We start from the raw sequence: 23,213 nt of genomic DNA, 5'->3' as shown, positions 1-23,213 counted from the left end.
TTGATTGCATTTTTTGTAAATAGTTAGTTGGAAGGAATCTGTTTCTTAAGCAATAACATTTAACTGAATTTTTTAGGCCTACATACGTTTACTATGTTACTATGGTATTATATGGAGCAATCTTACATATTTATGAAGTTTCCAGATCAATAAAGTTCTAGCCTATCTATTTTTATTTGAACTGCCTGTATGTCCTCTTGATTATAGTATTACAGTGTGTACCTTGGTTATCAGCTATCATAGAATGGTGTCCAAATGGCTGCATGTGTAAGAAATAGGATTTGAACCAAGTGTTACAATAAAAAAAGCTTTTATTACAAGACCCCCGACCCCAAATTTTAACAAAACACTTTTTTTGGCTGGGGCAGAAGAGTGGAAGGGGAAACAAAGACAGGTAGCCTAAAGAAGAAGTAAGGAAAGGAATGAGAGGAAGAACAGTGAAATGAATGAACAGTTTGATAAACGCAAATGATTACCAAAAAGGTTATAATTACAGATTTATCAAATACGCAGAGAAGAGCATCATCGAATAAAGATTAAGGACCTGGATTATATTTTACAGTATTGAAAACTGTTGAAATTACAATTCAGAGTGGAGAAGGCTGAAGGCATTGGTCATAAAAGTGTCAGTTTCACCCACTCTGGATTATCACTTCAAGAGACTGTGAAATGCGAAAAAAATGTCATTTCCCCTATTGGTGTAATGAACCTTGTCTTTTAAGTGTAAACCACAGCAGTTAAACCTTATTCCAGGATGCTCTACGCTGTGGCCTCCAAGCTCTACACTAATGCCGCTTTTCCGCCGCACATGTAGCTCGACTCGACACGACACGACTCGACACGGTAGCAGCGCGGGTGCTTTTCCACCGCAAATAGTACCTCCGGGACGTGGGCGGGGTCGTCTGCGCGAAAGGGCCGTGACGTATTTTTGTACGCGACGCAAACAACACCTACGTAACCCACACATGGACAGAACCCACATAACAACAATGGAGAACATCGATGCGATGGTATTCGTGTTCGTATTATTAGCTGGCATGTTGAAGAAGTGGAATATGTTGGCTGCGGCGCTACTATGGCTGTTCTATCGTTACCAGCATGGTTGCCATGTCGCTCTCGTGACTTCGTCACACTCTCTGGCCAATCAGTGGCCGGCCGTCTGCCGACGTCACCTTTTAGCATCGGCTCAGCCGCTTGGAACCTAGAGCGAGGCGGTACTAGAAAAAGCAGCCACTTGAGGTACTAGATCGCGGTGGAAACGCAAAAAAGGCGAGCTGAGTCGAGTCGAGTCGTGTCGAGCTGGTACCATGCAGTGGAAAAGCGGCATAACAAATGCGTTCATCACACTGTTCACCCATTTCCTAGCGTGATCATTTGCCAACGTCCTTGTCACAAACTCCTGTGTAGTAGTCCAGTAGGTGGCGGTATATGGGGAAAAACTATGATCTTCCACTAAACTAGAAGAAGAAGATCTCTGCATCCGGTACGTCACGGACTAGGTCACGTGTCTTGGCCACATAACGCGGAAGCAAATCGCTCCTGTATGTTACCCTGCGCCACTGAGCAGTTTGCATAGGAATGAATGGGCGGCCATTTTCCAGTCTGTGGTCCATCCTTTATTATGTCCATGGTTACAAGCCGTTTTGAAAATATGAAGCTTCTGACATCCCAGGTAGGCGTGTCCACCTAGATGTATGACGGATAGATGAGCAACGTTTGCTACAGTCCACTGGGTAGGCTGGTAGACTGATCTATCCAGCACACATCTAGGTGGACACGCCATCCTGTGATGTCAGAAGTTGCACATTTTCAAACGGCTTGTAACGGCTGATCACACTCACACCTGTGCTGTGTTCCAATATCAATACTTCCATCAGTACACTTAAACGAAGTACACTATCATCTTCAGATGTCAGTGTTGTTCCAAATCGAATACTCTGTGGTGCACTAACCGGAAATGACGATCACGACTGCCGCCGCGGCTCCTCCCCCGCATTAAACATCCCGCTTTGAACGGTGAACTCTTTACGCCTAGCAGCTAAAAAAAGCTATAAAAACTACAAAATGACTCTATTAATGTAGACTATGGAACATGCGCCGACGCTGGCCCTGCCCTCTTCCGCTACATAGCTGAGACGGCTGCCGTTGAGTACGAAAAGTGTACCTCGCCAGCCACACACTTCGTGATTTGACCGTTTGAGTACACCATCCGGGTCCTTTCAGTACACTTATTTTCGCCCGATCTAAATCGGAACGCCCTACGTTGTCAAACTTGTCTCTATTGGAATTAAACATATTTCAGCTTCGAAATTAGTATTGGGAATATGTAAACAAGGAATTGTGTACAAACTGTACGCAATATATATTTTTTAAATGAACAACCCACACATATAGACAGAAGGAATGGAAAATAAATGTTAAACCTTTGATTGTCAGCACCTCTGTCTGGGCTCAGTGACTCTGTGGCCTCCTGCTGGTCATTCTGTGTTTTGTCCACCATGCGTCTATTGTTGTTGTGCTCATGACTCCGCCTCTCACCTGTACATCCTGCCGTTATCAGTTTAACATCCTTTTTCCTGCTCACCTGTTCCTCATTGTGTGTTAACTACTCAGCCTGTGTATATCCTGGGCTGTCAGTGCCATCTTGTCAGATTGTTTTTTACGTTGGTCTTGGCTTACCTAGTCAGTTCAAAAGGCCCTGTAGTCTGCCTGCCTGGCTCCTGCCAGCCTGGTTCCTGCCTGTTTTTGGCCTTTGCCTGTGGTTCTGCCCTCTGCCTACCCCCTTACTTCTCTTCGGAAGGTGACCTGTCTTTTCTTCCTTTGATTGGATTGTTACCCTGTCTCAGTCTACAGCGGCCTTGGGCCCTTTTTGTGTTTTGGCAATCTTCCTGTGAGACCGGACTTTAGGAGAAGTTTCCAGGTCCCTTGTCACAAACAAACCACAAACTAAGACGCAATGTTCAACCCTTTATTAGTGTGCTCTCATCACAGGATACCCCACAACCAGCCCTCTCTGACTCCACTTGATCACAAACAATAGTATGTAACTAACAATGTTTGACTGATACATGAAAGAAGGCCATTTAATGCTAATCCCAGCACCCCAAATGCTTCCTGATCAACTCAAGAACAGTAGTAAAAAAAAATACAGGAATTACACTTAAAAAACAAAATCCAAAATGTAAATAAGATATCCTCATTGAAATACAGTGCAGTAAATTGGCAGATATTTTCATTAAAGGTTTTGCATCTGTTATTTTACATTTTATTCCCTAAACGATTACGGTCAAAAGCCTTAAAAAAAGTGATGTTACTAAAAGTTTAGCAGAAAAACAACAAAAAATACTTGCATTGGTGAAATATGTACGTGTCATCGTTTACAAAATAGTTTGTAACGTTAGTAACGTTGTAAAAAAATATATCATAAAGAAATTATCGTCTTCCTTGGTGGTCGCCCAAGAGAGGTGGAGCTTGGACCCAAGCCAACGTTACCCATCATATCCCAGGACGCCTCACAGAGCACACCTCACACTATTTATTAACACCTCGCTTGTCTTTGCTCTGTGAGCCACATATAGAAGATTAATGTGAGGATTGATCAAATAATGATGTTAAACACACCACGCCTCTTCTCCTGTGAAAGCTGGCATCAGGAAGGAATCTGACTGTTGTATTTCCTCCCCTAGTTTCTGAGTTTGAACCATCAGATTCACTTTCATGTTGATCCAGAATTTCTCGAACTGCGTTACTTTGTCTCCTGTAATGTCATTCCCCTTCAATAGTGAATCACGGTCGATGGGAAACTTGGGTCTAACAGCGATATTAAAGAATCCTGTTACGATCTTTGGGCAGTGTTCGGACTGGACCCATCTCAATGTCTAGCTGTCCAGTACCAGACCGGTAGGCGAGGGCATCCAGACTCTGGTCATCATCATGACCATCCATAGTTACATCAGGGGTACTTGTTCTTGAAGTGTGTTCTTGTTGGTCCCCGGTTGGTGCAGGAGATTCACTGGACATTAGTGGTGTAGTTTCTGGAAGAGAAGGCAGCAGAGAGTCAGGACATACAGCCAGCCTCCACATGCAGCAACACTCACTGAAGACTGAAGCCCAGTGGAGCAGCTCTGCAGCTGGGTACTCTCAGGTGGAGATGAGGACACAACCAGACACACACACACACACACACACACACACACACACACACACACACACACACACACACACACACACACACACACACACACACACACACACACACACACACACACACACAGAGCCAGACACACAGACAGATACACACACAACCACCCCCAAAAAACCAGACACACAACCAACCCACAAAACCACACACACAAAACAAGACACACACAATGAGCATGATTATAGATAACGGTTGACCAGTAGTGTTCAATTAGACAAGTGAAAAAAGGTCACCTTGGTTTAATTATGTTTTTGATTGGACTAAGTTGCACTCTAATATAGTGTAATAGATTCCCTCGCATTTATTTGTGCACAAAACATTTCAGAGGTACAGGGTGAACTGATATTTAATAGAATCTGGTTTAGTTCATATTGTGATTAGTTATATAACTGAAGCTGTATAATAATTAACACAACTCACCTTCAGCAGGCTGTGTTTCACTGGAGGGAGCTGGAGGGATGGATGTCTCTAGACCTGCAGGCTGTGTTTCACTGGAGGGAGCTGGAGGGATGGATGTCTCTAGACCTGCAGGCTGTGTTCAAACACACAGTTCATTCATACTGTTACCACTGCATTAAGTCCTCTGTCATTCTACTACATATAAGGTAGCACTGTACAAATACACTTTATATAATTTGACTAAGACCTACAATTAATTAGTAACAAGGTGAAAATGTAACATTCAACAATAATAATAATAACAATAATAATAATAATAATAACTATAATAATAAAGACTAAATAGCAGTTTATTATTTATGACAAAGAGACCACCAATAATGGGCTGAACGTACAAGCTCCGTAGAGAGGAGAGGTGTGGATGAGGGACCAGATGTCCCTTCTCCAGCAGCTCCACCTGGACGGTTATAGAGTAGATGAAGTTAGCCTAACATCACAAACAGAACCTGTAGCTGCTGCTGCAGAGCAGCTAGCTAGCCACCACACATGAAGGCTTTCCTTTCCCCTCCTCCTGTTTTCTCCATTTTCTAAATTGCGTGCCTGAAGCCTGCCTCTCTCTTTCTGCCTTTTTTCACCGTCCAATAAAGTTAAAATATGTTCAACTTTGGGCGCTGGCCCAGGGTAGCAGCACTCACCAACACAATAATAGATGTAACAAAATGTCCAACAACGTTGAAAAGTACATTTTCACAGTCAGAGCAGATCTCTCGGAGCAGCTCTGAGAGAGTTCTGTACTCTTGGTGTCCAGACGCTGTCCTGGTGTTTGGGGTCTCTGCACTTCAAATGAGTCGGGGGATTTTCAGCATCAAACAGTAACCCACCCCCCCACTCTCAGTGAACAAAGTAGGCTACAAGATGAAACCTCTGAGGGCAGCAAAGTGTATTACTTTTTTTTCTTTCTTTATTTGTTAATTTGTTACCTCACGGCAGAACATGGGGAAGGACGCCCGATGAATTGTATTATTAATATTATTTTATTTTATCCTTTGAGGGCTGGGATGCCCAGGCGACCGCCTATAAGGCCGATGCCTTTAGCCCTGATGGTCTGAAGATTATATAAAGGGACCGCCCGACCGCGAGGCGTTGGATTACAATACGGTCGGCCTATCAGAGCCCAGTGTGAACGCTGACCGAACCAAATGAAAATGTAACAAGGCCTCACCTTCACCCTGAATCGGACCGAGTCTACGAACTAAAGGAGTGAAAGTGAAAGCGCCATTGTCACTGCTGTGTTGTCATGACGACTCAGTGAGCTACGTTATAAATGCCACTGAGCTGACGTTATGCTGGCCACATCGCCCCAGCTATGAGAGTAGTGTCTTATATACATGGATAGCTCCATTCTATAATCTAATATCTAGAGGATGTTGTTCAGTAGGTCTGCCACTCTGGTCCCTCTGCTAGGTAGGCTCTGACTCTCTGGTACAATTAGATTAAATGTTTTGAATCACAGTGATATCATTTGACTTGGTGTGAGTCAGTAACCCTTGCAAATCACTGGATATTAATTAATGATCGGTTACACATTTACAAAGTGAAGCATGTGGAATAAGAACTTACCAGTTATCTTCCTCTCCTGTTCCTTTATTTCCTTTTTCAATACAATAAAATGTGAATAAAATATCAACATTGGGTTCATTACAAGGTCATCATCTAATAACACCACTGCCAGCTAGGGTCACACACATATTATTGTGTTCTGTATCAAACCAGTAATAACACTTACCTTCAGAAGTTGATCAATCAATTCTATATAGAGATAAACAATACAGTAACATGTCAGGACTGCAGTCACTATCATTCAGCATAACCATGATACATGTTAGTTTAATGTAACCATGATACATTATGATCAATTCCGTGGCCTGAGCACACTTCGGAGAGGTGTGCTCAGGCAGGACGCGGGCTTTCTTGGTTCACAGGAGAAGGCGGGGCTGCGCACGGAGTCTAGACCTCTTTAGAATAATTTGTTTACTCCCGAATGTTTTTATTTTTTTATGAATGAAGACACCCGCATGCAAGAATAATTTCCCATCCGAGTGTAGGCTACAAACGTTTTAACTATTTACAAGTGCAAAAAACGCTAGCAAATATTCTTTATTTTTCTGACCACTTGTTTTTTATCCCGACAAAAGCCTCGTGAAGACGCCGTCGCATTTAGAACAGAATGAAACCCAATAAATAATAATAATAATAATTCATTGAATTTATATAGCGCTTTTTTAGACACTCAAAGACGCCTACAGTGAAGGGGGGATCTCACTCCACCACCAGTGTGTAGCAACCACACACCAACTTGAGGTGGAGAGTGAGGGAAAGAATTCGGCAGCCAATTATACAGGAGGATGATTAGGGGGCCAGATTGAATGAGCCTGGTTGGGTCAGACTGGGGAAACCCCTGCTCTTTGCGATCAGTGCCCTGGGATCTTTTTCGAACTCAGTGATTCAGGACCTCGGTTTTACGTCTCCTCCGAAAGACGGCACCTTCCACAGCACAGTGTCCCCGTCACTGCACTGGGACATCGGGATTGATCATTGATGTTAAGGCCAGAGGGAATAGTGCCACCTATTGGCCACCACCCAACACCACTTACAGCACATGGTATTCCGAGTAGGGTCTATCAGCGTCCTGCAAGACGGAGGCGCAACTTGTAGTAGGAGGAGGCGTGTCTTGTACTTTTCTAAATCGCGGTCCACGCGAGATCTTCCTATTTTCGCAGTAAAAAAAGTCTTGTAAATCTGTAAATTATTTTCTTAAATGCATATGACTCAGGGATGTCAGTTTCAGTAAGCCAGTAAGGCTATGAATAAGCTAATCAAGAGCATATTTTTGAATGAGAGGGTCGGGTGCATTATTTTTATCTAAGGCCTAATATTTGAGGTCCGAGTTGCAGTCATTTATGTACCCGCGCACCACTGCTGCATACTGATCACTTCCGCGATTTAGAAAAGTACTACACACGCCTCCTACTACAAGTTACGCCTACTACAAGTCACGTCTCCGGCTTGCAGGACGCAGACGGATACTATTGGGTATTCCCAGGCGGTCTCCCACATAGATATATATAGATGTATATCGAATATGTTATATATTATATGGTCTCCCATCCAAGTACTAACCAGGCCCGAACATGCTTAGCTTTCGAGATCAGACAAGATCGGGCTTGTTCATGGTGGTGTTGCTGATAAAAAACCAACGTGTGCAGGGTCCGGGAGGGTAAATTGGGGTTCTAGATCAAGCAGGCAATTTACCTCGGGGAGTGTAAACGCACGGGCCGTGCCGCGAAAAAGGAGTGCAGAAAATGGCATATTTGGCAGTGTAAAAACGCTCAGTGAGAGAGGGCTGTATCTGAGGAGAACGGCTCCAAATAAGCAACAAAGTTAGTAAAGTGTCAATTATGTTCTCTGCGTTGTTCTACTAAGCAGCGGACACTTGTTGATGAAGTATGTACAAGGGGCAACCGTACTCAGGACCAGTTGAGATTGCCTAGTGTGAGAACAGACCAGCGGCACAGCAGGGGGGGGGGGGTGGCGGGCAATCGTAGTTGAGTACGGTACAGGTGTCAAAAGGACTTGGGCACGGTACAGAGTGTGAGTGCGCCCTAATATAACCATGTTACATGTTAGGTTAATGTAACACGAAACATGTTCGGGCACACTCACACTAGTAGTAGTAGTAGTATAGGCAAGTTTGCCTGTTCCGTGCTGCAGGAAGATTCAGCACGATTCCCCCCCTCCCCACTCACCCGCTGGCCCGTGGTCACACTGCTCCCAAAGGCCGTGGCCTGGGCACGATTGCTCCTTCATACATGCGTCATCACGTCGTAATACGATAAATACGTCATCACAAAGCGTGGTGTCCAGCTGCGACTGAATGCTGTCGTCGGCCCAAATTTCAAGTAAACACTTCGCCATTGTTTAAAATGATTGTTGTGGGGAAGAAGGGCATGGACCTATAAAGAAAGAAGGGTCGCGCAAGGACTACGTCATCCAGCTCACGTTGCGTATCCGCGCATGTCATCTCATTAGCATCTGTACTTTGGCCACGGCACACCTCTCCCAAATGTGCTGTGGCCAAGGGGCTGTTCCGTGCTGGAAAACGGATGGCGTGGTCACACTAGCCAAACATTCTAGACTTTAGTATGCAAATGAGCTCGGGCACGGGGCCGCGGCCCTAGTGTGAGTGGCCCCTTAGTTTAATGAAACATGATACGTGTTAGAGTCCAATGTAACCCTTACCTCCCAGGACTATGGTTAATTATTAAACGTATCCATCCTATCATTATGAACTTCTCCATATATTTAAATGTATAATCAGTTGAACCAGTTCCTGGTTTCCACTCTGAATTAGCCTCTACACAGAAGAACATCTTGACAGACTGAATACGTGTAGGGAGACGGCTGCCATTATCGTGGTCAAACAAGGACAGAAGTGTAGAAAAATAACTTACTGTGAAACTCCCCATCCTGTTCCTCTTTTACCATTTTCTATCAAATAAAATTGCAAATAAAACATCAACATTGGGTTCGTTACAAGGTCATCTAATGACTCCACCACTGCCAGCTAGGGTCACAGATATAATTGTGTTTTGTATTAAACCATTAATAACACTTACCATCTTGCGTATTTGATTTGCCAATTCTATATAGAGATAAACAATACAGAAACATGTCAAGATAGCAGTCACTATCATTCAGCAAAACCCTGATGCATGTTAGTTTAATGTAACCATTATACATGTTAGTTTAATGTAACCATGATACATGTTAGTTTAATGTAACATGATACATGTTAGAGTTCAATGTAACCCTTACCTCCCAGGACTATGGTTGATATTATGAAACGTATCCATCCTATTATTATGAACTGCTCCATATATTCTAATCATGTAGAATCAGTTGAACCAGTTCCTGGTTTCCACTCTGAATTAGCCTCTACACAGAAGAACATCTTGACAGACTGAAAACGTGTGGAGAGACGGCTGCCATTATCGTGGTCAAACAAGGACAGAAGTCTTTCTACCCTTTGTCCCTGCTCTGTGTTGTCATGACGACTCAGTGAGCTGCGTTATAAACGCCACTGAGCTGACGTTATGCTGGCCACATCGCCCCAGCTATGAGAGTAGTGTCTTATATACATGGATAGCTCCATTCTATAATCTAATATATAGAGGATGGTGTTCAGTAGGTCTGCCACTCTGGTCCCTCTGCTAGGTAGGCTCTGACTCTCTGGTACAATTAGAAATGTTTTGAATCACAGCGATATCATTTGACTTGGTGTGTGTCAGTAACCCTTGCAAATCCCTGGATATTAATAAATGATGATCTGTTACTCATTAACAAAGTGAAAAATGTGGATAAGAACTTACCAGCTTCCTCCCACCACTTTTTCGGTGTTTCCTTTTGCAATTAAATAAAAATGTAAATAAAATATCAACATTGGGTTCACTACAAGGTCCTCATCTAATAACTCCACCACTGCCAGCTAGGGTCAAACATATTATTGTGGTCTGTACCAAACCAGTGATAACTTGTAACAATTACAAACAAGTAACACTTACCCTCTCAAGACTTAGTTTATCCAATTCTATAAAGAGATCAACAATACAACGTGTCAGGACAGCAGCCACTATCATTCAACATGACCAAGACACATTTTATAGTTTAATGTAACCATAGGACTATAACTGGTCGTGAATATTTAATAGAATCATAGCAACGATGGTTTCTGGATTAGTTCACATCGACATGAGTTACTTAGCTGAAGCTGTAACGTAATAAACACAACTCACCTTCAGCAGGCTGTGTTTCACAGGGGGGAGCTGGAGGGATGGATGTCTCTAGACCTGCAGGCTGTGTTTCACTGGAGGGAGCTGGAGGGATGGATGTCTCTAGACCTGCAGGCTGTGTTTCACTGGAGGGAGCTGGAGGGATGGATGTCTCTAGACCTGCAGGCTGTGTTTCACTGGAGGGAGCTGGAGGGATGGATGTCTCTAGACCTGCAGGCTGTGTTTCACTGGAGGGAGCTGGAGGGATGGATGTCTCTAGACCTGCAGGCTGTGTTTCACTGGAGGGAGCTGGAGGGATGGATGTCTCTAGACCTGCAGGCTGTGTTCAAACATACAGTTCTTCCATACTGTTACCTCTGCATTAAGTCCTCTGTCATTCTACTGCATATATGGTAGCACTGTACAAAATACACTTCATATAATTTGACTAGGACCTACAATTAATTAGTAACAAGATATAACTAACATTCAACAATAATAATAACAATAATAATAACAAAGAAGAAATAGCAGTTTATTATTAACTACTGTGGCAACCCCCTTCGTCGGCGGCGGGGATTCTGGAATTAATGAAAGAAGCAGGGTTGCGGTGCAACGGGTTTTATTGTAAAACCAGTCACGAAAAGGGAAATCATATAAACGAAGGTTCTTCCGTAATCGGGAATAAGGGCACGGGACCTCCTGGTCCAGACCGTCCAGCCCTTCCTCGGGGTCGGCGGGGAAACAGCTCCCGACGCCTCCGGCTTACTCCTGGTGGGGAAAACGTTTCGTTAAAGCACGCCGGTTCCACAGCACGTCTCTTCCTCGTCAGCCCTCTCCCCTGTCTGCCACGTGCCCAGCCCTTAAAGCCCCTCTGTCCTGGTTCCCCAGGTGCCCCCAATGTTCTTGATTCCCTGGGCCCGGTTGATGTTCCCTCTAGCGCAGCTGGGTGGAGGGGGAGGTATCTCCCTTCCACCACCCGACCACGGGGCCGGTGCTGCGGCGGCTGGCCCCTGGTCAATGGCGTGGGGTTGCCACACTACACAGAGACCACAATAATGGGTTGAACGTACAAGCTCCGTAGAGAGGAGAGGTGTGGATGAGGGACCAGATGTCCCTTCTCCAGCAGCTCCACCTGGACGGTTATAGAGTAGGTAAAGTTAGCCTAACATCACAAACAGAACCTGTAGCTGCTGCTGCAGAGTAGCTAGCTAGCCACCACAAATGAAGGCTTTCCTTTCCTCCTCCTCCTGTTTTCTCCATCTTCTAAATTGCGCGCCTGAAGCCTGCCTCTCGCTTTCTGCCTTTTTTCACCGTTCAATAAAGTTTAAATATGTTCAACTTTGGGCGCTGGACCCAGTAGTAGCAGCACTTATCAACAAAATAATATAGATTTAACAAAATGTCCAACAAAATTGAGAAAGCTGTCAAAGTACAGTTTCACAGTCAGAGCAGATCTCTCGGAGCAGCTCTGAGAGAGTTCTGTACTCTTGGTGTCCAGACGCTGTCCTGGTGTTTGGGGTCTCTGCACTTCAAATGAGTCGGGGGATTTTTAGCATCAAACAGTAACCCATCCCCCCACTCTCAGTGAACAAAGTAGGCTACAAGATGAAACCTCTGAGGGCAGCAAAGTGTATTACTTTGTTTTCTTTCTTTATTTGTTAATTTGTTACCTCACGGCAGAACCCCCGTGAGGTAACACGTCACGGTAGAACCCCCCCCCCCCCCCCCCCCCCCCCCCCGGCCAGTTTAACATTTTATTAAAACGCAAAAGTTAAATCTACTTTGTAAACACAGTTCACAGAACAGCCAAAACATACATACAGTACACACAAGTATTGGAATGTCCAAAATCTTTTAAATTAAATAGTTATATATCCATAAATACAAACTTAAAACCAGAAGTATACAAGTAAGAATTATTATTATTATTATTATTATTATTTTTTTTTTTTGGGGCCCCCCTCAGGACTTGAGGCCCTACGCGCAGCGCGTAGTGCGCATTATGGGAGCGGCGGCACTGACAATACGGTCGGCCTATCAGAGTCCAGTGTGAACGCTGACCGAACCAAATGAAAATGTAAAAAAGCCTTCACCCTGAATCGGACCGAGTCTACGAACTAAAGGAGTGAAAGTGAAAGCGCCAATTCTACCCTTTGTCCCTGCTCTTTGTTGTCATGACGACTCAGTGAGCTACGTTATAAACGCCACTGAGCTGACGTTATGCTGGCCACATCGCCCCAGCTATGAGAGTAGTGTCTCATATACATGGATAGCTCCATTCTATAATCTAATATCTAGATGATGTTGTTCAGTAGGTCTGCCACTCTGGTCCCTCTGCTAGGTAGGCTCTGACTCTCTGCAACAATTAGATTAAATGTTTTGAATCACAGCGATATCATTTGACTTGTTGTGTGAGTCAGCAACCCTTGCAAATCACTGGATATTAATTAATGATCGGTTGCACATTTACAAACTGAAGCGTGTGGAATATGAACTTACCAGTTATCTTCCTCTCCTGTTCCTTTATTTCCTTTTAGAATACAATAAAAATGTGAATAAAATATCAACATTGGGTTCATTACAAGGTGATCATCTAATAACACCACTGCCAGCTAGGGTCACACACATATTATTGTGTTCTGTATCAAACCAGTAATAACACTTACCTTCAGAAGGGCATCAATCCATTCTATATAGAGATAAACAATACAGTAACATGTCAGGACTAAAGTCACTATCATTCAGCATAACCATGATACATGTTAGTTTAATGTAACCATGATACATTATGATCAATTCCGTGGCCTGAACACACTTCAGAGAGGTGTGCTCAGGCAGGACGCGGGCTTTCTTGGTTCACAGGAGAAGGCGGGGCTGCGCAAGGAGTCTAGACCTCTTTAGAATAATTTGTTTACTCCCGAATGTTTTTATTTTTTTATGAATGAAGACACCCGCATGCAAGAATAATTTCCCATCCGAGTGTAGGCTACAAACGTTTTAACTATTTACAAGTGCAAAAAACGCTAGCAAATATTCTTTGTTTTTCTGACCACTTGTTTTTTATCCCGACAAAAGCCTCGTGAAGACGCCGTCGCATTTAGAACAGAATGAAACCCAATAAATAATAATAATAATAATTCATTGAATTTATATAGCGCTTTTTTAGACACTCAAAGACGCCTACAGTGAAGGGGGGACCTCACTCCACCACCAGTGTGTAGCAACCACACACCAACTTGAGGTGCAGAGTGAGGGAAAGAATTCGGCAGCCAATTATACAGGAGGATGATTAGGGGGCCAGATTGAATGAGCCTGGTTGGGCCAGACTGGGGAAACCCCTACTCTTTGCGATCAGTGCCCTGGGATCTTTTTCGAACTCAGTGATTCAGGACCTCGGTTTTACGTCTCCTCCGAAAGACGGCACCTTCCACAGCACAGTGTCCCCGTCACTGCACTGGGACATCGGGATTGATCATTGATGTTAAGGCCAGAGGGAATAGTGCCACCTATTGGCCACCACCCAACACCACTTACAGCACATGGTATTCCGAGTAGGGTCTATCAGCGTCCTGCAAGACGGAGGCGCAACTTGTAGTAGGAGGAGGCGTGTCTTGTACTTTTCTAAATCGCGGTCCACGCGAGATCTTCCTATTTTCGCAGTAAAAAAAGTCTTGTAAATCTGTAAATTATTTTCTTAAATGCATATGACTCAGGGATGTCATTTTCAGTTAGCCAGTAAGGCTATGAATAAGCTAATCAAGAGCATATTTTTGAATGAGAGGGTCGGGTGCATTATTTTTATATAAGGCCTAATATTTGAGGTCCGAGTTGCAGTCATTTATGTACCCGCGCACCACTGCTGCATACTGATCACTTCCGCGATTTAGAAAAGTACTACACACGCCTCCTACTACAAGTTACGCCTACTACAAGTCACGTCTCCGGCTTGCAGGACGCAGACGGATACTATTGGGTATTCCCAGGCGGTCTCCCACATAGATATATATAGATGTATATAGAATATGTTATATATTATATGGTCTCCCATCCAAGTACTAACCAGGCCCGAACATGCTTAGCTTTCGAGATCAGACGAGATCGGGCTTGTTCATGGTGGTGTAGCTGATAAACCACCAAAGTGTGCAGGGTCCGGGAGGGTAAATTGGGGTTCTAGATCAAGCAGGCAATTTACCTCGGGGAGCGTAAACGCGCGGGCCGTGACGTGAAAAAGGAGTGCATAAAATGGCATATTTGATGTGTAAAAAGGCTCAGTGAGAGAGGGCTGTATCTGAGTAGAACGGCTCCAAATAAGCAACAAAGTTAGTAAAGTGTCAATTATGTTCTCTGCGTTGTTCTACTAAGCAGCGGACGCTTGTTGATGACGTATTACGACGTGATGACGTATTACGACGTGATGACGTATGTACAAGGGGCAACCGTACTCAGGACCAGTTGAGATTGCCTAGTGTGAGCACAGACCAGCGGCACAGCATGGGGAAGGGGGGTTGCGGGCAATCGTACTTGAGTACGGTACAGCTGTCAAAAGGACTTGGGCACGGTACAGATGGCCAAGTGTGAGTGCGCCCTAATATAACCATGATACATGTTAGGTTAATGTAACACGAAACATGTTCGGGCACACTCACACTAGGCAAGTTTGCCTGTTCCGTGCTGTAGGAAGATTCAGCACGATTCCCCCCCTCCCCACTCCCCCGCTGGCCCGTGGTCACACTGCTCCCAAAGGCCGTGGCCTGGGCACGATTGCTCCTTCATACATACGTCATCACGTCGTAATACGATAAATGCGTCCTCACCAAGCGTGGTGTCCAGCTGCGACTGAATGCTGTCGTCGGCCCAAATTTCAAGTAAACACTCGACTTCACTATCGCACCAACGTAAACCCACTCGTGAACCGCTTGCCGCCATTGTTTTAAATGATTGTTGTGGGGAAGAAGGGCATGGACCTATAAAGAAAGAAGGGTCGCGCAAGGACTACGTCATCCAGCTCACGTTGCGTATCCGCACATGTCATCTCATTAGCATCTGTACTTTGGCCACGGCACACCTCTCCCAAGTGTGCCGTGGCCAAGGGGCTGTTCCGTGCTGGAAAACGGATGGCGTGGTCACACTAGCCAAACATTCTAGACTTTAGTATGCAAATGAGCTCGGGCACGGGGCCGCGGCCCTAGTGTGAGTGGCCCCTTAGTTTAATGAAACATGATACGTGTTAGAGTCCAATGTAACCCTTACCTCCCAGGACTATGGTTAATTATTAAACGTATCCATCCTATCATTATGAACTTCTCCATATATTTAAATGTATAATCAGTTGAATCAGTTCCTGGTTTCCACTCTGAATTAGCCTCTACACAGAAGATCATCTTGACAGACTGAATACGTGTAGGGAGACGGCTGCCATTATCGTGGTCAAACAAGGACAGAAGTGTAGAAAAATTACTTACTGTGAAACTCCCCATCCTGTTCCTCTTTTACCATTTTCTATCAAATAAAATTATCAATAAAACATCAACATTGGGTTCGTTACAAGGTCATCATCTAATGACTCCACCACTGCCAGCTAGGGTCACACATATTTTTGTGTTTTGTATTAAACCAGTAATAACACTTACCATCTTGCGTATTTGATTAGCCAATTCTATATAGAGATAAACAATACAGAAACATGTCAGGACAGCAGTCACTATCATTCAGCATAACCCTGATACATGTTAGTTTAATGTAACCATGATACATGTTAGTTTAATGGAACCATGATACATGATCGATTTTAATGTAACATGATACATGTTAAGAGTTTAATATAGCTATGATACAGGTTAGTTTAATGTAACCCTTACCTCCCAGGACTATGATTGATATTATTAAACGAATCCATCCTATCATTATGAACTGCTCCATATATTCTAATCATGTAGAATCAGTTGAACCAGTTCCTGGTTTCCACTCTGAATTAGCCTCTACACAGAAGAACATCTTGACAGACTGAATACGTGTAGGGAGACGGCTGCCATTATCGTGGTCAAACAAGGACAGAAGTCTTTCTACCCTTTGTCCCTGCTCTGTGTTGTCATGACGACTCAGTGAGCTACGTTATAAACGCCACTGAGCTGACGTTATGCTGGCCACATCGCCCCAGCTATGAGAGTAGTGTCTTATATACATGGATAGCTCCATTCTATAATCTAATATCTAGATGATGTTGTTCAGTAGGTCTGCCACTCTGGTCCCTCTGCTAGGTAGGCTCTGACTCTCTGGTACAATTAGATTAAATGTTTTGAACCACAGCGATATCATTTGACTTGGTGGGAGTCAGTAACCCTTGCAAATCACTGGATATTAATAAATTATCTGTTACTCATTAACAAAGTGAAGCATGTGGAATAAGAACTTACCATGGCTATAGTCTGTATTGGTCATTTCCTCTTTCTATAAAATAAAATGTGAATAAAATATCAACATTGGGTTCATTACAAGGTCATCATCTAATAACTCCACCACTGCCAGCTAGGGTCACACATATTATTGCGGTCTTAATCAAACCAGTAACAACACTTACCTTCAGAATTCGATCAATCCATACTATATAGAGATAAACAATACAGTAACATGTCAGGACAGCAGTCAATATCATTCAGCATAACCCTGATACATGTTAGTTGAATGTAACCATGATACATGTTAGTTTAATGTAACCATGATATATGTTAGTTTAATGTAACATTATACATGTTAGAGTTCAATGTAACCCTTACCTCCCAGGACTATGGTTGATGTTATGAAACGTATCCATCCTACCATTATGAACTGCTCCATATATTCTAATCTTGTAGAATCAGTTGAACCAGTTCCTGGTTTCCACTCTGAATTAGCCTCTACACAGAAGAACATCTTGACAGACTGAATACGTGTAGGGAGACGGCTGCCATTATCGTGGTCAAACAAGGACAGAAGTCTTTCTACCCTTTGTCCCTGCTGTGTTGTCATGACGACTCAGTGAGCTACGTTATAAACGCCACTGAGCTGACGTTATGCTGGCCACATCGCCCCAGCTATGAGAGTAGTGTCTTATATACATGGATAGCTCCATTCTATAATCTAATATCTAGATCAGGTGTAATGGGAAAATTATATTTTTACATTCCGTTTCTCTAACTGCCATTTGTTGGTATGGGTCTGTTTCCTTGAGCCCCTCGGGAAGGTGGAGAAGCCAGGGCTCCAACTGATTAGGCACGGCTACGTCCCCCTTCAGGACATCCTGAGGAGGTGCACTGATAGTTTACCCTCTGGTTAACCAGTACTATAGTCATATTGGGGTCAGAGCTGTTCTCAGCCTCCTCAGACCTGAAGTCCTTGCTTTATCAATGGATCCGACCTCTCCTTGAGGAGCTCTTGGAGGGACGCAGGGAGAACTCCCATCTGAGGCCTCGGATGATTGTTTGTTAGGCCTTGGATTGTGTTGTATGTTTGTTTTATATTATTATACGTTTATTATTTAAATATACTACCCTAATTGTTATAAGTTCGGTAGACTCTTTATTCCTACTCAGTTTATAAAGAAACGATTGACGTGGTCCAGAAATTCCCACCAAACAGCGGTTCTCAACCACCGGGCCGCTGAGTTTTAGAAATAAAGCCTACCTGAATAAAAAATAAAATAAAAAAATAATAATAATGCTTCCACAAAATTCAAATAAGAGGCCGTGACCCCAACCAATCCCAACCCCACTCCTCTGTGATGTGTGGCAGGCGGCAGGGAGGAGTGAGGGGAGTGGTGATCGAAGGGAGATATCTGGCAGCATGCTGGCTCCACCCCCAAGCCTTACATGGACTTCCTCCCTTAACGATGCAAGCCTGAGGAGCATTAGGCAGGAGTGCTTGGGCTTAAAGGGGAGAGCAGGCTACCAGAGAGAGAGAGAGAGAGAGAGAGAGAGAGAGAGAGAGAGAGAGAGAGAGAGAGAGAGAGAGAGAGAGAGAGAGAGAGAGAGAGAGAGAGAGAGAGAGAGAGAGAGAGAGAGAGAGAGAGAGAGAGAGGACCGTCTGACTATCCCCACTGTGCACCGACCGCTTTGTTTGAGGGCCCTTCTGGCAACGACTCCTGTGTACGGATTGTGGATTACCCTTTTCCCACCACGGTGATTGTTATTCACCTGGTAAATAAATCATCTGACTTTGTACTGCTCTGTGTATTGTGTGGTTTACTATTCAACTTGGTAGCGTGGAAACCCCACTAGCCAGCTACACATGATAAAGCCTTCATGCCAATGTTGTTATGTTGGGTCGTTATGTGTGTGGAACAGGTTTCAGGAAAGGACTTATGGCGCTTACTGTATCAGTGGGGAAAAATGTAGTGGCCATTCATATTTTGAAGTTCACTACTACAGGACAACAGGAGAGGCCTCACACCAACCCTAACAATAACTCCCCATATAAATATGCATACCGGGCCTCAGTAATAAAGAGGTTGAGGAGCCCTGATCTAGATGATGTTGTTCAGTAGGTCTGCCACTCTGGTCCCTCTGCTAGGTAGGCTCTGACTCTCTGGTACAATTAGATGAAATGTTTTGAATCACAGCGATATCATTTGACTTGGTGTGAGTCAGTAACCCTTGCAAATGACTGGATATTAATAAATGATCTGTTACTCATTTACAAAGTGAAACATGTGGAATATTAGCTTACCATTTAACCTCCTGTTTGGTTCCTCTGTTTCCTTTACAATAAAATAAAAATGTAAATAAAATATCAACATTGGGTTCATCACAAGGTCATCATCTAATAAAACCACTGCCAGCTAGGGTCACACATGTTATTGTGTTCTGTATCAAACCAGTGATAACACTTACCTTCAGACGTCTTCTATAATACCGTTCTATATAGAGATAAACAATACATCAACATGTCAGGACAGCAGTCACTATCATTCAGCATTACCATGATACATGTTAATTTAATGTTATCTTAATACATGTTAAGAGTTGAATGTAACCATGAATCTTGTTAGTTTAATCGAACCATGAAGTCTACTGCAACATGATACATGTTAGTTTAATCGAACCATGAAACATGTTAATGTAACCTATACCTTATGTAACGTGTAACATCAAGCACCGCTTGAAGACGTAACAAAATCCCCAACATTGTAGAGAAAGCTTTGAAGGTCCTTTTTTACAGTTTGAAGTTTAAATGGCACAGCTGCACACCAAGATAACAAGCCCACCAGCGCTCAGAGAGCGGCTCTCTCAGAGCGGCTCTCTCTGAGCGGCTCTCTCAGAGCGGCTCTCTCAGAGCGGCTCTCAGAGCGGCTCTCTCAGAGCGGCTCTCTCTGAGCGGCTCTCTCAGAGCGGCTCTCTCTGAGCGGCTCTCTCTGAGCGGCTCTCTCTGAGCGGCTCTCTCTGAGCGGCTCTCTCGGAGCGGCTCTCTCTGAGCGGCTCTCTCAGAGCGGCTCTCTCTGAGCGGCTCTCTCGGAGCGGCTCTCTCTGAGCGGCTCTCTCTGAGCGGCTCTCTCAGAGCGGCTCTCTGAGCGGCTCTCTCTGAGCGGCTCTCTCAGAGCGGCTCTCTCAGAGCGGCTCTCTCTGAGCGGCTCTCTCTGAGCGGCTCTCTCTGAGCGGCTCTCAGAGCGGCTCTCTCTGAGCGGCTCTCTCTGAGCGGCTCTCTCAGAGCGGCTCTCTCAGAGCGGCTCTCTCGGAGCGGCTCTCTCGGAGCGGCTCTCTCGGAGCGGCTCTCAGAGCGGCTCTAAACCGCTCTGTGATTCTACATTATTCTTTATTCTACATTAAACAGAACAGCTTTGATGTGGAAACTCAAATGTGGATTTAGCATCAAACAGTAACCCCCCCACCCCCCCCCTTCAGTGAGCAAAGTTGGCTGCAAGATAAAAACTAGTGAGGGCAGCAAACTGTGTTACTTTATTCTTTTTTTATTCTTTTCTCTTCTCTAGTTTGGACAGAACAATAAAACTGTGGTCGCTTCCCAGTGAACTCTGGTTGGTTTGCTTTAGGTTTTTAACTCGCTCAGACCCGTCTATAACATGATTGATTTTTTTTATTAGTGTGTAGGCAGAGCGGTTTCTGTGTAAACTGTTCAACCCGGTATCACGCGATTTCGTGCTAATGCGCACAAACGTTAATCTATTGAATCGTGTCCCAGAGCACGATTGTCCGACTTTTTTCGTGCTACACAGAACGAAATGTAAACCAGTGCATTTTGAATGGGAGCGTTTTTCAGACGAGATAGAGAGAGTGTTAGCAGACAGTACAGTGGCTATGTTTCCCTCTCTCTCTTTTCCACTGTGTTTTCGAGAATTCATATCGATATAACGAGAAAGGATGTAATGATAACGGCAAGAAAATAAAGGCTCCATAGTCATAATAATTTAAATATTATTAAATTAAAGCGTCAGTGAAGTGTAGTCAGCGGATGTGTGTGTAGTCTTTTCATGATGGCAGGTGAGGCAGAGCCTCACCTGCCATCATGAAAAGAAAAAACGAATTATGATCAAATTAAAAAATTTAAAAAAGATTATATATTGTTATTTGTCAACTGATCTGTGGTCTAAATGTAATTAATGTAAGATTCCAATAATTTAAATCATTTTTATTCTCAAAATTGCTGGATTTGCCTTTTTCCTGAGGGGAAATACGCGAGCTGAGCCCGGCTGACTTAGTGCTGCCTCACCGAGAATTGCGCAATCCCCCACACACTGGGTAGAGCGCATGCGCTCAACCCAGTTTGCTTTTTCACCGTTGTCACCAATGTAATGTTTGTAGACACTTTTATTGTATGATCGCACTTTACTTAAACTAGTTAATGTATTTGATGTATGTGTATAACATATTTAGTCTTGCAGCAAGATTAAATATGCTGATCTGACATAAAACCGCACTGAAAAAGCATGAAACGAGGCAGCCAGTACCTCTGCCTCACTGAAGGGGGCGTATTTCAGTGTTTCAGGGGTCTTCAATTAAAATTGAACAAGGTCCAGTTATTAAAAATTCCTTCCATGGAAGTTCGAACCTCTAACCTACCATGTCCTAATAGCCTACTTTTGTCAAATACAATCAACACGGCATATTTCCTTATAATTTCAGATGTATTTATTTTCAATTTCCAAATAGCTTATACTTTTAACCATGAAAAACAAGTACGACAAAGTAACGCATATTAACATTTCAAGTAAACAAAACAGGTACATTAGGCCTGCATTTCAAGTAAACATAAAAAGTGCATAAGGCCTACATGTCAAGTAAGCAAAACAGGTACCCCATCTGTAGTGACTGAGACAACCTTTCTTAGATCAATCCCCCTCTTTGACAGCATCTCCTTAATAGCCTCATAAATATCTTCTCGTCTTGTGACCCAACAGGTCCTCACAGATCTCTTTCTTGTCTTGATGAAAAAATCACACATAAACCAAAAGCTGGGCATTATCCGTTACATCTGAAGACTCATCAATGACTACTAAAATCATAATAATCATAAAAAATATATATTATTATTTTAAATTGGTCATAGGTCCGGATAGGACCGTCACTTGGTCCGGACCCGGACCGCGGTCCACCGTTTGGAGATGCCTGGTTTACAGGATGCTTCCGTTAACTTTTTTTAAGCAGTCAGGTGCACTACATCAGTTTGTTTATTTAAAAAAAAACATTTCTCACTGCAAACATGGAAGTTAATGATTCAATAGCCAAGCTCAGAAATTATCAAAACTGGACTTTCAATAAAAGAAAGAGGTATAAATCTAAATTATGGAAGACCAATGCCGGAGCTTAACGGTTTGCTTCAAACAACGGGACAGAAAGTAACGCAGTCTTTTCAAAAAGAGTGGTACCGCAGAAAAGGCTGGCTGTGTGGCTGTGCTACGAGAAATCACATTTTCTACTATATAATAATTGGGTTCATAGATTTGTAAATCTGACTCTATTGATATTCTGAGAAACGCTCCAATCCAGAATGCATGGGTTTATATTTCGTTGTGTGCAGTACAAATAAGGTTGGATAATCTGCTCTGGGAAACGACACGATTCAATAGATTACTTTCCGTGAGCGTGAGAACGAAAGGCTTTTGAGGAGGCCTGATATCCCTAATACACTACATTTACACTTTGATGCTTTTGTTGTTTTGACACAAACATAAGTAGAGGGTGCATTGTATCTGCGCATACCCCTTCTGAAGCCTTTCTCTCTCACCCTCCCCCTCTCCCTCTCTCTCTATCTCTCTTTCTCTCTCCCGTTTCGGTTTGTGGAGCACGTTAATTGTCTGAGAAACGCGCGTTCTGTGGAGCACGTTTGTTTCAGTTTTTGAGGAGGTCTGCTTAAAAAATCTGAAATATTGACAGATATATAACTAGAGGGTGCACTGTACTGTCTGCGCACTCTCTCTCTCTCTCTCTCTCTCTCTCTCTCTCTCTCTCTCTCTCTCTCTCTCTCGTCTGAAAAACGCTCCCATTCAAAATGCATTGGTTTACATTTCGTTCTGTGTAGCACGAAAAAAGCCGGACAATCGTGCTCTGGGACACGATTCAATAGATTAACGTTTGTGCGCATGAGCACGCAAACGCGTGATACCGGGTTGAACTATGTTAACAACTTGTTTTTAAAGCAGGACGTAGTCGCATGTGAAAAGTCGCTTACTCTCCATGTCAGCTTGGCCGTAACCATTTCAATTAATTTGCCATAAAGGATAGAAAATGGGTGCAATCCAAATGTAACGGCGGCCGGCTTGACCGCAGTCAACTACATCCCACCCACAAGACCCACAA

The 23,213-nt window shown here is 43.7% G+C and overlaps 1 protein-coding gene and 1 long non-coding RNA gene across 8 annotated transcripts in view; both read right to left on the bottom strand.

Moving 5' to 3' along the window:
• Positions 1 to 6,292: 6,292 nt before the first annotated feature.
• LOC130385951 (tumor necrosis factor receptor superfamily member 23-like) overlaps positions 6,293 to 23,213 on the bottom strand; it is a 113,993-nt gene continuing 97,072 nt past the window's right edge. The window contains exon 10 of the mRNA XM_056594777.1: positions 6,293 to 6,409. Coding sequence (XP_056450752.1) covers positions 6,339 to 6,409 — 71 coding nt within the window. The 3' untranslated portion in view covers positions 6,293 to 6,338. The remainder of the gene's footprint in view (positions 6,410 to 23,213) is intronic.
• Positions 6,416 to 19,846, bottom strand: LOC130386042 (uncharacterized). Of its 7 annotated transcripts, none has more exons than XR_008896081.1 (7): positions 16,845 to 19,837; positions 16,062 to 16,087; positions 15,894 to 15,930; positions 12,931 to 13,120; positions 11,502 to 11,563; positions 10,453 to 10,768; positions 6,416 to 10,247 (listed from the first exon to the last, which is right to left on the bottom strand). It is a non-coding gene; the product is annotated as an uncharacterized LOC130386042 (long non-coding RNA). The 7 variants fall into 7 exon arrangements; XR_008896083.1 differs by having other exon boundaries at positions 6,416 to 9,148; positions 9,277 to 9,302; positions 10,030 to 10,060; positions 10,222 to 10,247; positions 12,931 to 19,833; XR_008896078.1 differs by having other exon boundaries at positions 12,931 to 15,930; positions 16,845 to 19,844.

The sequence above is a fragment of the Gadus chalcogrammus genome, chromosome 1 (genome assembly GCF_026213295.1).
Source record: "Gadus chalcogrammus isolate NIFS_2021 chromosome 1, NIFS_Gcha_1.0, whole genome shotgun sequence".
Classification (NCBI taxonomy): Eukaryota; Metazoa; Chordata; class Actinopteri; order Gadiformes; family Gadidae; genus Gadus; species Gadus chalcogrammus.
The sequence above is the reverse complement of the archived record's forward strand: the minus strand, read 5'-3'. Positions and strand labels throughout refer to the sequence as shown.